Source organism: Bos mutus, chromosome 20, assembly GCF_027580195.1.
Source record: "Bos mutus isolate GX-2022 chromosome 20, NWIPB_WYAK_1.1, whole genome shotgun sequence".
NCBI classification, from domain to species: Eukaryota; Metazoa; Chordata; class Mammalia; order Artiodactyla; family Bovidae; genus Bos; species Bos mutus.
Window position 1 is genome coordinate 67,452,484 of NC_091636.1, and position 16,424 is coordinate 67,468,907.

General features: G+C 49.0%; 1 protein-coding gene across 2 annotated transcripts in view; it reads right to left on the reverse strand.

Moving 5' to 3' along the window:
* Positions 1 to 14,134: 14,134 nt before the first annotated feature.
* The window catches only part of ICE1 (interactor of little elongation complex ELL subunit 1), a 63,940-nt gene continuing 61,650 nt past the window's right edge, over positions 14,135 to 16,424 (reverse strand). The window contains exons 16-17 of one of the 2 annotated variants that reach the window (XM_070357751.1): positions 15,279 to 15,427; positions 14,135 to 14,452 (exon numbers count right to left, since the gene is read on the reverse strand). In XM_070357751.1, the coding sequence (XP_070213852.1) occupies positions 14,438 to 14,452; positions 15,279 to 15,427 (164 nt within the window). In that variant the 3' untranslated portion in view covers positions 14,135 to 14,437. Of the gene's footprint in view, positions 14,453 to 14,503; positions 15,428 to 16,424 lie in introns of those variants that run through there. The other variant, XM_070357753.1, reaches the window with a different exon arrangement.

Below are 16,424 nucleotides of genomic sequence, written 5' to 3' on the forward strand. Positions count from 1 at the left end.
TAATTTTACATTACTTGTTGGGCAGAAATATACACTTAAATAATGACTAGACATTGTCTGGTGTTAACTGTGCTTGCATATTTTTTGTAAAAGGTTGAATAAGTCTGTGCAAGCTTAACTTAGAAGGGAAGCATATAATCAAGCTGGAATTACACAGAAATGTTTTGAGATAGTCTGGGGTAAAATGTATCTGATAAAGTGGAAGTAACTGTGACATTCTTAAAACGTTCTGTTTTCCATTTCTGCAGATAAGTAATCTCACATGTTGTTCAGTCGCTCAGTCATGTCTGACTCTTTGAGATCCCAGGGACTGCAGCACTCCTGGCTCCTCTGTCCTCCACGATCTCCCAGTTTGCTCAAATTCATGTCCATCAAGTCAGTGATGTCACTCAGTCATCTCATCCTCTGCTGCCCCCTTCTCCTTTTGCCTTCTATCCTTCCCAGCACCAGGGTCTTTTCCAATGAGTCAGCTCTTCGCATCAGGTGGCCAAAGTATTGGAGCTTCAGCTTCAGCATCAGTCCTTCCAATGAATATTCAGGGTTGATCTCTTTTAGGATTGACTGTTTTAACCTCCTTGCAGTCCAAGAGACTCTTACGAGTCTTCTCCAGCACCACAGTTCGAAAGCATCAGTTCTTTGGCTTTTGGCCTCCATTACAGTCCAACTCCTACATCCGGACAAGACTACTGGAAAAACCTAGCTTTGATTAGACTCACTCCGGGGCAGTGAAGCCAGGCAGGCTCTAGATTGAAGCCAGAGACTGGTTTGCACCCTCCTGCTGCTGCCATCAGCTCTGTCCTGCAGGGTCCCCGACGCTGTGGACCAGGTGAGACGGGTCATGGAGAAGCCACTGCAGAGGGCCGCTGAGGGGACGGTGCCCTGGCCTGGCTCTTGCTGCCCTGGCTCCTCTGCCTCGTGTGGTTGGTCAGCTGGCTGTCTTGCTGTAATGGCAGGGGCTATGCCAGCCTCCTTCTTCTCTAGCCAAGAGACAGTGAAGTGCCTTTACACCAGTTCTAACCTTTCTGCCATCTTTCGTCAAATCTGCTCTCTGCTCAAGGTGAAATGCTCGATCGGGGATGTGGAAAACACACTTCATCCCTGGACGTTAGAGACCTCCCGGGATGCGAAGAGCAGCCTCGGGTTTCTAGGGTCCCACTCAGGGCTCCCTGCAAGCCCATACCCCATGGTGCTGAGGTCGCCGTGCCCTCCTGTGCCTAGGTATGCAGCACTGCCTGAGTTTCAAGCAGGCTCCCAGGAAGACAGAGATAGAGCATGCCTCTCTGGTAGAAGTTTTTCTTGACAAACTACCAAGTAAAACTTTTAAAGCTAGCCAGGTGAAGTTAGCAGCCCATCATTGCTTCGATAGTTAACAAAGAGTATTGTGATATTTGTGTAGGAACTTGAACACTTAAAGCAAATTCCTTCTCTCCCCTCACTCTAGCTAAAAAATACCCTTCAGAAACAAGAACATAATAAAGGTGAAAGAAAGGGATCAAAATGATTTTACTTCAAAGGTGAGCTTCGGTGTCAACCAAGAGAGCAGCAGGGCCACTACTGAATTACTGAGTGGAACGCGCTCTCAGCTAAGATGTCTCCACAGGCTTATGTCTCCTGAGCTCAGATCCTCATCACCTGCGTGGGCATTCATGCTGCAGGAAGGGGGACCCATCCCTTCCGGCCTGAGAGTGGGCTCTTGTCTAACACTCAGGAATGAATTAAAAGAGGAGACACATGAGCTGACAAAGCAAGAGGCTCTATCGGGAAGGGGCGCCGGGGCAGAGAGCAGCTGGCGAAGGGGACCCAGGAGGACGGCTCTGCCACGTGGCTCGCTGCCTCGGATTTTATGCCTAGGGGGTTAGTTTCTGGCCTGTCTCTGGCCAATCATTCCGACTTGGGGTCCTTCCTGGTGGCGCAGGCATCGCTCAGCCAAGATGGCTGCCAGCGAGGAGGATTCTGGGCGGCGGTAGGACGTGTGGACCGGCAACGACTCTCTTCTTTTGACCTTCCCTGGCTTCTTCCAGATGGTGGTAGCTCGTTGGTTCTGTGTTCCTTACCAGGACCTCCCCTTTAAGATAACTCACGCAAGTGGTAACTATGGTGCCTGGTCAGGGCAGGCAATTTCAATCAGTGGTTCCGCTAGCATTCCTAGGGGCATCTGTCTGTATTTTCTATAGGGGAAAAAAAAAAAGTTTTGAAACCTCACCGACATTTCTTGGTTGACTTTAAAATACCATCTATGGGATACCTGGCTTGTTTCATCATTGCTACCCTGAGACAGGAGACAAGGCCCAGGGGTGCAAGGAGCCACGCGAAGCCACAAAAGGAAGGCAGATGTTCCCCACTCAGCCTCCACCCGAGAGACTCCGGGTCAGCGATCCCGGGTGAGCTGCCCTGCGATCGGGTAACAGGCGAGGGTGGACTTGCCCAGTGCTCCCCTAAAACCTGGGAGCTGGGGACCCCTTCCAAGGCCCCTCGGAAGCCTGGCCACCACCAACAGATGCAGCCTTTGCCTCGTGGAAACTTCTTCCTTGCAAGACACCGGGAGCATGTGAAATATGCCTTGATACCCTCCGGGTTTTTTCCTCTCCTAAACCTGTGTTTCTGTGTCTGAGTGGATGCGTGGGTGGTTCTGAGCTCAAGACCAAGGTGTAGAGCGCCACCTGCTGGGAAGGTTAGGCGGATGCAGACCCCAGCTTGAAGTAGAGCAAGGGAACCGATAAGGTCAACGTGTTTTCCATTGAAAACTCTGGCATGGAATGAAAAAGAAAAATAGGTATGTATCAACTCGAGCCGGGCACAAGGGTTTTATTATCTTTAGGTTCAGTTCTCTCTCTCCTTTCTCTCCCCTTGGTCAGATTGTGGAATTTGAATGGGAAGGAACGCCAGGTAAGGACAAAATGCAACACTCGACCTGTGAAAAAAAAAATCATTCATGATAACATGTCCCTTTTCTTAAGTTCATTGAAAGGGGGATATGCACAGTGCTATATTTAACATGGATCACCAACAAGGACCTACTGTACAGCACAGGGAACTCTGCTCAATGTTACGTGGCAGCCTGGATGGGAGGGGAGTTTGGGGGACAATGGATACAAGGATACCTGTGTCTGCTGTCCACCTGAAACTATCACAACATCGTTAATCAGTGATGTTGCTATTTAGTCCCTCAGTCATGTCTGACTCTGTGCAACCCCATGGACTGGTGCCCACCAGGCTCCTCTGTCCATGGAATTTCCCAGGCAAGAATACTGGAGTGGGTTGCCATTTCCTTCTCCAGGGGATCTTCCTGACCCAGGGATCAAACCTGTGTCTCTTGCATTGCAGGTGGATTCTTTACCACTGAGCCATCAGGGAAGTCCTATTAACCAGCTATTGTTTTTTTCAGTCGCTAAATTATATCCAACTCTTTTTGACCCCATGGACTGCTGCATGCCAGGTTCCTTTGTCCTTTATTATTTCGGTGTTTGCTCAGATTCATGTCCATTGAGTCAGTGATGCCCTCTAACCATTTCATCCTCTGCCACCCCCTTCTCCTTTTGCTTTCAATCTTTCTCAGCATTTGGGTCTTTTCCAATGAGTCCGCTCTTTGAAATAGGTAGACAAAGTATTGGAGCTACAGCTTCACCATCAGTCCTTCCAATGAATATTCAGGGTTGATTTCCTTTAGGATTGACTGGTTTGTTCTTCTTGAAGTCCAAGGGACTTTCAAGAGTCCTCCAGCACCACAGTTCAAAAGCATCAATTCTTCAGCGCTCAGCCTTCTTTATGGTCCAAGTCTCACATACGTACATGACTACTGGAAAAACCATAGCTTTGACTATACCTTTGTCGGCAAAGTGACGTCTCTGCTTTTCAATACACTGTCTAGGTTTGTCATAGCTTTACTTCCAAGGAGCAAGTGTCTTTTAATTTCATGGCTGTGGTCACTGTCTGTGGTAATTTTGGAGCCCAAGAAAAGAAAAAACTGTCACTGTTTCTACCTTTTCCCCTTTGCCATGAAGTGATGGGACCAGATGCCATGATACTCCAATATAAAATAGAAAAGCTTTTAAGAATGTGATATTTAGCTAAAGAAAGCCAGAAAAAAAGGAAGCAAACCTAGTTTCTGAAATTGTATTTTTCATTTTACCTTAGTTTTTCCTATGCCAATATCCCTATTTAGAAATTAAAGTCATGAACTGCAAAATTGCATCCAAATCCAGAAAATTCATTTCCCTGTCACTAATCAAACAGTTTTATGAGGAGAAGACACATTAAAAATATTCTGGATGATCTGGCAAGATCATAGGAGCTAAATTTCAGTTTCTTTAAAAATATAGAATAGGAAAGGTCAAGAGTGAGTGCTTTAAAAATTCTATTTTCTGCTCCACTGCTGATTTAATAGACAGATTTTCAATGTGCACATCAAGGCTGCTTCCCAGTTGCAGATATTCAGGGCAAAGGCTTGACCCTGCAAGCAGCCCTTCGGTTCAACCCAGGTTCCCTGAGTCTCAGGCAGGAAGAACAGCTCTGACCCGACCTGCAGGAGGCGTGGACCACACTTCATCAAGCACTCCTGCAGGATTCTAAGGCAGGACACGGTCCAGTCTGGTTTTCTCCCTCGGCCGATGACACAGCTCCAGAGCAGATACCATCACCCTGGAGCAGGCTGATTCCACTGCAGAACCCAACCCTGCTTTTTTAGATGTTTCCACAGTAACAAGACTCCGGAGGAAGCAGACACCCTACATGGGCAGGTTCTCTCCAATATCTGAGGGTGACGGGAGAACAGAAGACCTGCTGGCCTCGGGATGACTGAGGGGAAGCATCTCAGTGACAGGGCTGGAGATCCAGGCCCCTTGGACCTTCCTCTGTCTGGTCGGGAGTGAGAGCCAGCAGCTTGCTTCACTTAACAAAACAAAATGCCTCCTTGTGAAAACTTCCCCGCACCCCCCTGTCCCCCCCCTCCCCGGTCCCCACCCCCCACCCCCGCAAAGTTGAAGTAAAGGTTGAAAAACATACAGGGCTACGGACGGGTCAGGAGACCTTTCTCCTGCAGAAACACACAGACACTTACCATGGTTCCCTATGAAGGATGCTTCTGGAGGTCAGTCATGGGTTCCAAGTCCAAACACTTGCAAAGGACTGCTGTTTTCTGGCAGGCCGAGCCGGGGCTTTGCCCATTGCATGTGGGGCAGGTCCTTGACCTCTGAGGGACAAATTGGGTGAGGTGCCCGGGGTGGGGCTGACTGCCTGGCACTCCTGTGATAGGCCTTGTCTTGTCAGTTGCCCCCCACCCCCAAGTCCCTCCAGAGTCCACATGACTAAGGTGACTTCAGTACAGGGGGAGCAGATGGGTGTAAATGGACAGACAGCATCTCAGCATCCCCACAAATAAGGTGACCCCACCAAGGACGCAGTGATTGCCTGTGTGCCCTAACCCCGGAAACCTCACAGGGAGCTTTTCCGTAAAGACCTGTCCCCAAACTTTAAATGTGGTTGTTACTCAAAAATCCCAAGTATTACCTCCTTTCTTCCCTGGTGGCTCAGATGGTAAAGAGTCTGCCTGCAATGTAGGAGACCTGGGTTCGATCCCTGGGTTGGGAAGATCTCCTGGAGAAGTCCTGGCAACCCACTCCAGGACTCTTGCCTGGAAAATTCCACGGACAGAGGAGCCTGGTGGGCTGCAGTCCAGGGGGTCACAGAGTTGGGGACGACTGAGTGACTTCACTTTTTCACCTCCTTTCTGGTTTTGCTGCATTTTTTACTAACGATGGTTTTAAGGATCTGTTAACGACTGGTGTGGGCTTGGACTGTAGGGAACCATAAAGCAAACACCTACCGAGTTGGGAGCTGAGGTGTGCAGGCCGCCTGGGGTGACAGCTGGGTGGAGACCCGACAACACTGGGCTGGCCCCAGGTGCACCCCCAGCAAGCTGCAGGCTCAGGGGAGTCAGTGGAGAGCAGGGCCCCGCGGAGACCATTCAGGGGGCCAGTGGGCAGCAGCCCCAGGGCGCTCCGGGACCACTTCCCCAAGCAGAAATGCACTCTGGAGACAGCCAGTGCCTAGTCAGCTGCTAACCCCAAGGCCATCAGATGGAGCAGAGCAGAGCAGGGAAGGTCCCTGGCATCCCTAGTCCTCCACCAGAGCCGCGCCGGGGGTCTCTGGAAGGAAATCCAGAGCCTGCTCACAGGGCTGCCTGGAACTGCAGGACCTGGGTGACGGGGTAGACAGTGTATCAGCTGTTTCAATGGTTAATTCAACTGTAGTTGTAGGTTACAACTCTAACTGTACGCTACAAAACTAGCGTGGAAAGATGAGACACAACCAAAACACACTAGATTACCATTTAAACTATCAAGGTGGACGTTTAATAATGCTAATTTACTTATAAAACCATGGCAATCAAGAGGGGGCCTCCTGTGAACACTGAGGGTATGGTGGGGTCAGGGCTCACTTCTTCAGCCACAGTTTTTTTCCTCTTCATTTTTGTCATCTGAACACTCACAGTTTAGGGTGAGATAGTCTCTGAGTAGCAATCAATGATGATTTGTTAGGAACAAATTTTTAATTAGAAAAAATAATGTTCTTAAAAACAACATAAAGAATGAAAAACAAGGGTTTTGCTGGTGGCTCAGGGGCAAAGAATCCGCCTGCCAATGCAGGAGACACAGGTTCGAGCCTCGGTCCAGGAGGAACCCACAGGCCAGGGAGCAGCTAACCCATGTGTCACAACTACTGAGCTTGTGCCCTGGAGCCTGGGACCACCAGCGCTGAAGCCCATGTGCCCACAGCCTGTGCTCCACCCCCCAAAAAAATGAAAACAAAAAAGCCAGAGTCTGAAAAAAAGAAAAATGGGCAGGGACTAGATTCAGCAGATTCCTCTCAAGCTGGACTCAAGACTGCTGGGAGAAATATCAACCACCTTAGACATGCAGATGATACCACTCAATGGCAGAAAGTGAAGAGAACTAAAGAGCCTCTTGATGAAGGTGAAAGAGGAAAGTGAAAAAGCTGGCTTAAAACAACATTCAAAACAGCGAAGATTATGGCATCCATTCCCATTACTTCATGGCAAACAGATGGGGAAAATGTGGAAACAGTGTCAGATTTCATTTTCTTGGGCATCAAAATCAATGCTGATGGTTACTGCAGCCACGAAATTAAAAGATACTTGCTCCTTGGAAGAAAAGCTATGGCAAACCTAGACAGTATATTAAAAAGCAGACATCACTTTGCTAACAAAGGTCCATCTAGTCAAGGCTATGGGTTTTCCAGTGGTCATGTATAGATGTGAGTTGGATATGCTTTTGAACTGTGGTGTTGGAGAAGACTCTTGAGAGTCCCTTAGACTGCAAAGAGATCCAACCAGTCCATCCCAAAGGAGATCAGTCCTGGGTGTTCATTGGAAGGACTGATGTTGAAGCTGAAACTCCAATACTTTGGCCACCTGATGTGAAGAGCTGACTTATTTGAAAAGACACTGATGCTGGGAAAGACTGAGGGCAGGAGAAGGGGATGACAGAGGATGAGATGATTGAATGGCATCACCGACTCAATGGGCGTGGGTTTGAGCAAGCTCCAGGAGATAGTGAATGAAGGACAGGGAAGCCTGGCGTGCTGCAGTCTATGGGGTCAGAGAGTCAGACACAGCAACTGAACAACAACAAAGACTCATCTCCTGATGGTAGAAGGCGGTCAACGTGCTCAGCTCCTCTTCCTCCCAAGTCCCCACTGAATGGGTCACAAGGGGGCCAAGGCGAGGCTGCCTGGAGAGTGGAGCTCTGAGCTGAAGGCAGCGTGGACGGGGCAGCAGAGGTTGCGCCTGGAGTCTGAGCTGTGGGTGTCCAGGGCAGGTTGGACTCCTGGGCTGCGGACCACATGCCTCTCCTGAGGCTGGTGCACATGGGACAGCCCAGTCTGGTGCCCAGTGTGTTCCGGGTGAGGCTGTACCATCTGAGAACCGCTGGTCTGGGGACCAGCCCGCCAGGCATCCCCTGTCCCATCCCTCTGGGCACAGACCCTCACAGGTGCGAGGTACTATCACCCTTCCTGGCTGGAGAAGCAGAGCCTCCCTCGAGGGCTGGATCCAAGCACAGGCAGGGAGCCCTGGTTCTCAAGTCGGGCACAAAAGCCCAGAGTCCTTCGTAAAAGCAAGAGGCTGCCATTTTCATAAACTGAAGCATCCCTCACCACCACTCTTTACTGGTAATTCTGTCTCTATCGACATCGTTAGAAGCACTTTTTCTGTGCTGAACAAATTTTTCATAAAACTGAACTGAAGCATCCCTCACCACCACTCTTCACTAATTCTGTCTCTGTTGACATTGTTAGAACCCTTCCTGTGCTGAACACACTGGCCGCAACACCGTGACGGCTGATTCATGAAAACAATCCGAGCACATAAGGACAGAAACGTCCTGCTATGAAAATAGGGCTTCCTTAAAACCCTTCCTTAAAAGAGGCAAGAAAAGGAACTTCCTGCCTGTTCCACCATGAAACAAGCATGCTCAATTTCTCTGAGAAAGCGTCGGGTGAGTGAAGGAGATGCAAGTGGGAGGTGTTTAGCTGGACGACTCTTCCTTTCCAAAGTCCCCTCAATTCCTAGAGCATTCCTCAGGGAGACTTGTGCGGCATCATTGGCCTTAATCAGGCAGGTTGACCAGATTCTGGGTCACGGCTCTCTGCACCGTGGTTCTTCACGAGAGGACGTGCTCCTGGAGAACGGAATGCATCCCGGGGGGGGCAGGGGGAGTTATCCACCTTTATTCACGGATTCGGGCCACATCACACGACCCTCCACCACACCCATCATCAGCACCGCCCATCTGGCACATTTTATTTTTGTCAAAGTATTTTGGTTTAGGATCATTATAAAATATCCAAGAATCTGACCAAACTGGCAAATATTTGCTTCTTTTTTGGTTGTGGTGGTGGGAGGAGGAAGGAATTACTGTGATCTTGTTGTTATTCAGTAGACAAGTCGTGTCCTACTCTTTGCGACCCCATGAACTGCAGCATGCCAGGCCTCCCTGTCCATCATCACACGTCCATTGAGTTGGTGATGCCATCCAACCATCTCATCCTCTGTCGTCCCCTTCTCCTCCTGCACTCAATCTTTCCCAGCATCAGGGTCTTTTCCAATGAGCCAGCTCTTTGCATGAGGTGGCCAAAGGATTGGAGCTTCCGCTTCAACATCCGTCTGATGCTCTTGAATACCATCTATTTTACAAGTTATCCTTTCCACACGTTTTCCCCACTTAACTCCTGGAGAAAAGGGTCCAGGCAGTAAAACCACCTCCTTTCAAGGCCGCAGATGTGGGCAGCCGTCTTCAGGAGAGCTCAACGCAGCCCAAGGAGCCCTCTGTGTCTGGGGCCCTGCGGTTCGCGGTGGGGGCCACAGCGCCCTCTAGTGGCACCACACTGCTCCTTCCCAGCCAGGAACAAAGCCCCTTTCAAGTTTCTACAGGAAATTTGTGAGATATGCTGTCTCATCCTATTTAAAAAACCCAAGTAGGCAATGTGACCAAGCATTCCTCGGCAGGGGGATTACAGCCTCAAGTGTCACCTCCAGGCTGATTCTGAGCTCTGAATGAAAAGCTGGGGCCTCCCTAGGAGTTCTGGGGACAAGTACAGTAAGAGTGCTGGCCACCTGTAGGCGGGGTGGGATGGAGAGGGAGGTGGGAGGGGGTTCAAGAGAGAGGAGACATATGTGTACCTATGGCTGATTCACGCTGATATATGGCAGAAACCATCACAGTATCGTAGAGTAACTGTAATTAAAAATAAAAAGTATTCTAGTTTCATTCTTTTACAAGTGGTTGACCAGATTTCCCAGCACCACTTGTTAAAGAGATTGTCTTTAATCCATTGTATATTCTTGCCTCCTTTGTCAAAGATAAGGTGTCCATAGGTGTGTGGATTTATCTCTGGGCTTTCTATTTTGTTCCATTGATCTATATTTCTGTCTTTGTGCCAGTACCATACTGTCTTGATAACTGTGGCTTTGTAGTAGAGCCTGAAGTCAGGTAGGTTGATTCCTCCAGTTCCATTCTTCTTTCTCAAGATCGCTTTGGCTATTCGAGGTTTTTTGCATTTCCATACAAATTGTGAAATTATTTGTTCTAGCTCTGTGAAGAATACTGTTGGTAGCTTGATAGGGATTGCATTGAATCTATAAATTGCTTTGGGTAGTATACTCATTTTCACTATATTGATTCTTCCAATCCATGAACATGGTGTATTTCTCCATCTATTAGTGTCCTCTTTGATTTCTTTCACCAGTGTTTTATAGTTTTCTATATATAGGTCTTTAGTTTCTTTAGGTAGATATATTCCTAAGTATTTTATTCTTTCCGTTGCAATGGTGAATGGAATTGTTTCCTTAATTTCTCTTTCTGTTTTCTCATTATTAGTGTATAGGAATGCAAGGGATTTCTGTGTGTTGATTTTATATCCTGCAACTTTACTATAGTCATTGATTAGTTCTAGTAATTTTCTGGTGGAGTCTTTAGGGTTTTCTATGTAGAGGATCATGTCATCTGCAAATAGTGAGAGTTTTACTTCTTCTTTTCCAATTTGGATTCCTTTTATTTCTTTTTCTGCTCTGATTGCTGTGGCCAAAACTTCCAAAACTATGTTGAATAGTAATGGTGAAAGTGGGTGCCCTTGTCTTGTTCCTGACTTTAGAGGAAATGCTTTCAATTTTTCACCATTGAGGATAATGTTTGCTGTGGGTTTGTCATATATAGCTTTTATTATGTTGAGGTATGTTCCTTCTATTCCTGCTTTCTGGAGAGTTTTTATCATAAATGGGTGTTGAATTTTGTCAACTAGAACACTTTCTAACACCATACACAAAAATAAACTCAAAATGGATTAAAGATCTAAACATAAGACCAGAAACTATAAAACTCCTAGAGGAGAACATAGGCAAAACACTCTCTGACATACATCACAGCAGGATCCTCTATGACCCACCTCCCAGAATATCGGAAATAAAAGCAAAAATAAACAAATGGGACCTAATTAACCTTAAAAGCTTCTGCACATCAAAGGAAACTATCAGCAAGGTGAAAAGGCAGCCTTCAGAATGGGAGAAAATAATAGCAAATGAAGCAACTGACAAACAACTAATCTCAAAAATATACAAGCAACTCCTCCAGCTCAACTCCAGAAAAATAAATGACCCAATCAAAAAATGGGCCAAAGAACTAAATAGACATTTCTCCAAAGAAGACATACAGATGGCTAACAAACACATGAAAAGATGCTCAACATCACTCATTATCAGAGAAATGCAAATCAAGACCACTATGAGGTACCATTTCACACCAGTCAGAATGGCTGCGATCCAAAAGTCTACAAATAATAAATGTTGGAGAGGGTGTGGAGGAAAGGGAACCCTCTTACACTGTTGGTGGGAATGCAAACTAGTACAGCCACTATGGAGAACAGTGTGGAGATTCCTTAAAAAACTGGAAATAGAACTGCCTTATGATCCAGCAATCCCACTGCTGGGCATACACACTGAGGAAACCAGAAGGGAAAGAGACACGTGTACCCCAGTGTTCATCGCAGCACTGTTTATAATAGCCAGGACATGGAAGCAACTTAGATGTCCATCAGCAGATGAATGGATAAGAAAGCTGTGGTACATATACACAATGGAGTATTACTCAGCCATTAAAAAGAATACATTTGAGTCAGTTCTAATGAGGTGGATGACACTGGAGCCTATTATACAGAGTGAAGTAAGCCAGAAGGAAAAACACCAATACAGTATACTAACGCATATATATGGAATTTAGAAAGATGATAACAATAACCCTGTGTACGAGACAGCAAAAGTGACGCTGATGTATGGAACAGTCTTATGGACTCTGTGGGAGAGGGAGAGGGTGGGAAGATTTGGGAGAATGGCATTGAAACATGTAAAATATCATGTATGAAACGAGATGCCAGTCCAGGTTCAATGCACGATACTGGATGCTTGGGGCTAGTGCACTGGGATGACCCAGAGCGATGGTATGGGGAAGGAGGAGGGAGGAGGGTTCAGGATGGGGAGCACATGTATACCTGTGATGGATTCATTTTGATATTTGCAAAACTAATACAATTATGTAAAGTTTAAAAAAAAAAAAAAAAAGTAAAAAACAAGACCGCTGGCCACACTGCTGCACATCCTCCTTGCCCCACCGCCTGCCCCTCGGGCTCCGGAGTCAAGTGTGTGGCTGCAGGCAGAGGGCTGGGTGCCTGCTTCCAAGGGGCGCCCAGCACCCCTGTGCCTCCCGGATGCCCTGATCTAGTCCGGCCCAGAGCCCCATCCCACTCCAGGTTCAAATGTTTACCTGCATTTTTGCCTGCATCCTTTTTTTTTAGTGATGAAACTCTACAACTGTGTTCTGCCCAGGAACCAGAAACGATCAGTTTACCAACAGTTTAAAACTGCTTCCCCCTCTGAGGGGGTCACAGTAGGATGGGCCTGCTCAGGCATGTATATTCTCAGGAATGATGCCAGCCTCCTGTGGGCAGAGGGGCAGCCCTGTCAGCACCACCTGCTCCCCACCAGCTGAGAGCACATGGGACTGCGGAGCTCAGAACACGACCTGAACCGTGGTAGTCCAGTCACTCAGCCATGTCCGACTCTTTGCACCCCATGGACTATACAGCCCACCAGGGTCCTCCATCCATGGGACTCTCCAGGCAAGGATACTGGAGTGGGTTGCCATTGCCTTCTCCAGGGGATCTTCTCAACCCAGGCATGGAACCTGAGTCTCCTGCATTGGTGGGAAGGTTCTTTACTGTGAAAGTAAAAGTCGCTCAGTCCTGTCTGACTCTTTGCGACCCCATAGACTGTACAGTCTATGGAATTCTTCAGAATACTGAGGTGGATTGCCATGCCCTCCTCCAGGGGATCTTCCCAACCCAGGAATTGAACCCAGGTTTCCTGCATTGCAGGCGGATTCTTTACCAGCTGAGCCACCAGGGAAGCCCAAGTATACTGGAGTGGGTAGCAGTTCCCTTCTCCAGGGGATCTTCCCAACCCAGGAATTGAACCCAGGTTTCCTGCATTGCAGGCGGATTCTTTACCAGCTGAACTACCAGGGAAGCCCTCTTTGCTGTGAGCCATATGACAAACCATGTGACGCCAGACAAGTTCAACCCCCACTGTGTCCCCAGATCTGCCCTCTCCTCCTTACCCCCTTTTACTCTGCAACCCTCCAGGCTCAGCACGCCCCTACAAGCAGCAGAATCCACCCACCCTGGCTGCTTCTCCGGGACCACGGACCTCACGGCATCCAGCAGCTCAGAGGCTGCTGCCTGCCCTCCTGCTCCCAACTCGGGCCAGGGCGCATGCACCAATGCGATTCTCAGCCAGCCCCTCCTGTCCCACCTGGTGCTTCCTCCTCCGCCCCCTCCCAGGCATCTTCAAATCACAGGAGACGCTGAGAGAGGGAAGTGACTTGTCCTAGGTGACCGCTCGCTTTAAACACCCTCTGAGCTCTGTCACCTTTCTGACCTCCGACCCAGCTTGTCCCAGCTCGACTCCTGCTGGTACAGGCTCCCGGCTGCCTCCACGTGGATGTCTGCATCCCAGCACACGCCCAGGGTTTGTGGCTCCTATCACCAACCTGGAACCCCCGTCTCCAACTCAAAACTGTGGGACCCCCGACTCCTTTCTGTCCTTTATCCAACTCAGCACTGTTTTCAGCCGCAAGATCCGTGTGACATCCGCCCCCTGCCCCTGCTGATGGTCTGTGCCCACCAGCGTCAGCCCCCTGCCCCGTCACACCTGCTCAAACCTCCCTCGGAGTGTGACTGAGCCCAGGGCTGCCCAGGTCCCAGGGAGGGGCGGGGCATCCTGCTGACACAGGGCAGGCCCTTCCGCTCTCAGAGCCAGCACACCTGTCCACCAGGACCATTCCAAGGTCCCTCCTCTCAGGGCTTAACTCACGAGTGACCTCCTCAGGGGGACCCTCCTGGGCCTGCTACCCTGCTCCAAGTCCCCGTGTCCCCCTCACTGCATGCAACCAAAGTTTGGGGTGACAGATCACAGAAGTCTTTGAAAACCTGGCCACTTTCTTTACCAGCTCCTCCCAGCCAGGCTCTGGCCCGGACCACGCGCTCCAGAGACAGAGGGAGAAAGAAGGAACACACAGACAAAAAGCATCCAAAGGGCAAGGCAGAGGTTTCTTTTTATAAATCTCCGTCTGTTATAATTCCTTTAAAAACAGGGGAAGGAATAACAAAATAGTTGTCAGAGGTAATTTTTTAAGGGGAGCATCTCTAGCTAAACGAAGACATCCAACACTGAGGGCCAGGTAGCGCCGGCATGGGGTCTGCCATCCCCGAAAGCCTTGGAGGATGAGGCAGCGAGCACCCCCCGGCGTCCCTGCCCATGTCTGCAGAGGAGGCTCCCAGGCGGCGGCTCCTGTCTTTGGTCAGCACTGGGCACTCACTTCATCTTTGGCTGGAGTAGAAGGTGGGCAAGGGTCACTCTGTACTCACCAGGACTCATGTGCATGGCTTACTTTCACTTTTTATTATAAAAACACATACAAGAATTTTAAGAAATGATGACTAGCGGACAAATCAGGACCAGGGTGAATTATTAAACCCATTTTTCTCTGTACAAATACTAAAATTCCAAAAAGTGGAATATCATCAAATGTGAGACACATTGTCGGCTGTCCGTATATACAGGGCACACGCGGGGGCCTGCCTGCGCTGGGCTGGGTGCGGACCCTGGGAGCCTGGACTCTCTCTCCTCCCGGGGCTGAGCAGCGGGAGAGGCGCCCCAGGTCTCCACCCTGAGCAGCGGCGGCCCCTACCGGCGAGGACGCTGGCAGCGTCTTCAGCCTCCGTCTCAGCCGCGCTTCCTCCCAGTCAGTCGTTTGGGCACAAGGTCCAAAACTGGCTCAGGAACCAAATTAATGTTTTTATATTAAACTCATTACAAAAAGCCACTCAGTTTCAAAAAGCGACCAAAAAAAAAAAACCAAAAAAACCACGACACTTTCTGCAGCAAAAAAGGGCTAAGTTCAAGTTTCTGTTGTTTGACCAAGACACACAAACTCCAGTCCAAACGTCCGTGCTCACCACAGCTGGAAGGGAGACGTGCGCAGCTCGGGGCCAGCCCCGGTGTCTCGGCCTCGGCCCAGGGGGCGCAGCCCAGCCTCTCCCCGGGGCCCGGGGCGCATCCTGGAGGCCAGCTGCCCCGCGGCCCCGAAACATGTGAAGGCACTTGGGCGGGGCGCTGGCGCTCAGCCTCGCCCCTCCGCGCACAGTGCGCCCACCTCGTCCAGGGCGCCAAGTACCGCAGCGGGGACGCTGCGCGCCGTTTCCCTGCGCCAGGCCTCCAGGATCTTGGAGATCTCCGCTGGGTTGCTGGGGCTCAAGTCGCACAAGGCATACACGGCGGCCAGCTGGACCCCCCACGGGATATCTGAAAAGCATTTCCATATCAGTCATCACATGAGAAAAGCTCTGCTATTCACAATCTTAATGTTGTTAATCTAGTGAATCACTATTCATTTACTTTCTGCCAGCAATGAAAACTAATAATAACAAAAACAAAACCGACAATGAAAAAAAAGCTCATTTAAGTCCTCCTAGGAATGGAAGAAGCCAAGCGGAGCCCAGTCTCGACAGGCCCCTGGTGATGCTGGCACCCCGGGAGGCGCGGCGGGCAGGGGCACACAAGGAGTGCCCCTCCTCCGGACCGCAGCGAGCTCTCCAGGGGCAGCTCCAGAGGGACCACACTGGCACTTAAGGTTCGATAGAATGTGGATCCCAAAGCATCCGTCAAATAAACGACTCCATTATACCCACTGCGAGTACTGACACAGGGACTTTGGAGAGGAAAAACATAATGAAATGAGAGCAAATGAGAAACTGGTTTTCAGTATGACCTTCTTTTTAGGTCGTAGTTTTTAGTTTTTAGTTTGATCTTCTTTAGTATGATCTTCAGGGGATCTTCCCGACCCAGGGATCAAACCTGGATCTCCTGCTTTGTCTGCATGCTCTTTACTGTCTGAGCCACCAGCCAAAGCCCAATATAGTACAGCAAACGCTCTTACACACTAGAGCACAGTGCATGATCACAGACACGGCATTTAACTGTAGGCTAGAGCTAGCTTAGATTATGGTATGTAAGAGTTCTCATTTAGCCTGCGTTTATTTAGGAGTTATTTAATTAAAGTTTAATTTAGTTCAATTTTAGTCGCTAAGTTGTTCCCGACTCCTGCGACCCCATGGACGGTAGTCTGCCTCTGTCCATGCGATTCTCCAGGCAAGGATACTGGAGTGGGTTGCCATTTCCTTTTCCAATTTTAGTTAAATTCACTTAAATTATTTAGTTTAAGAAATTTAGGAGTCATTTCTTTAAACTTATTAACTATACACTGTTAGTGATGCAGTGTGTTCAACAAGGCAAACAACAA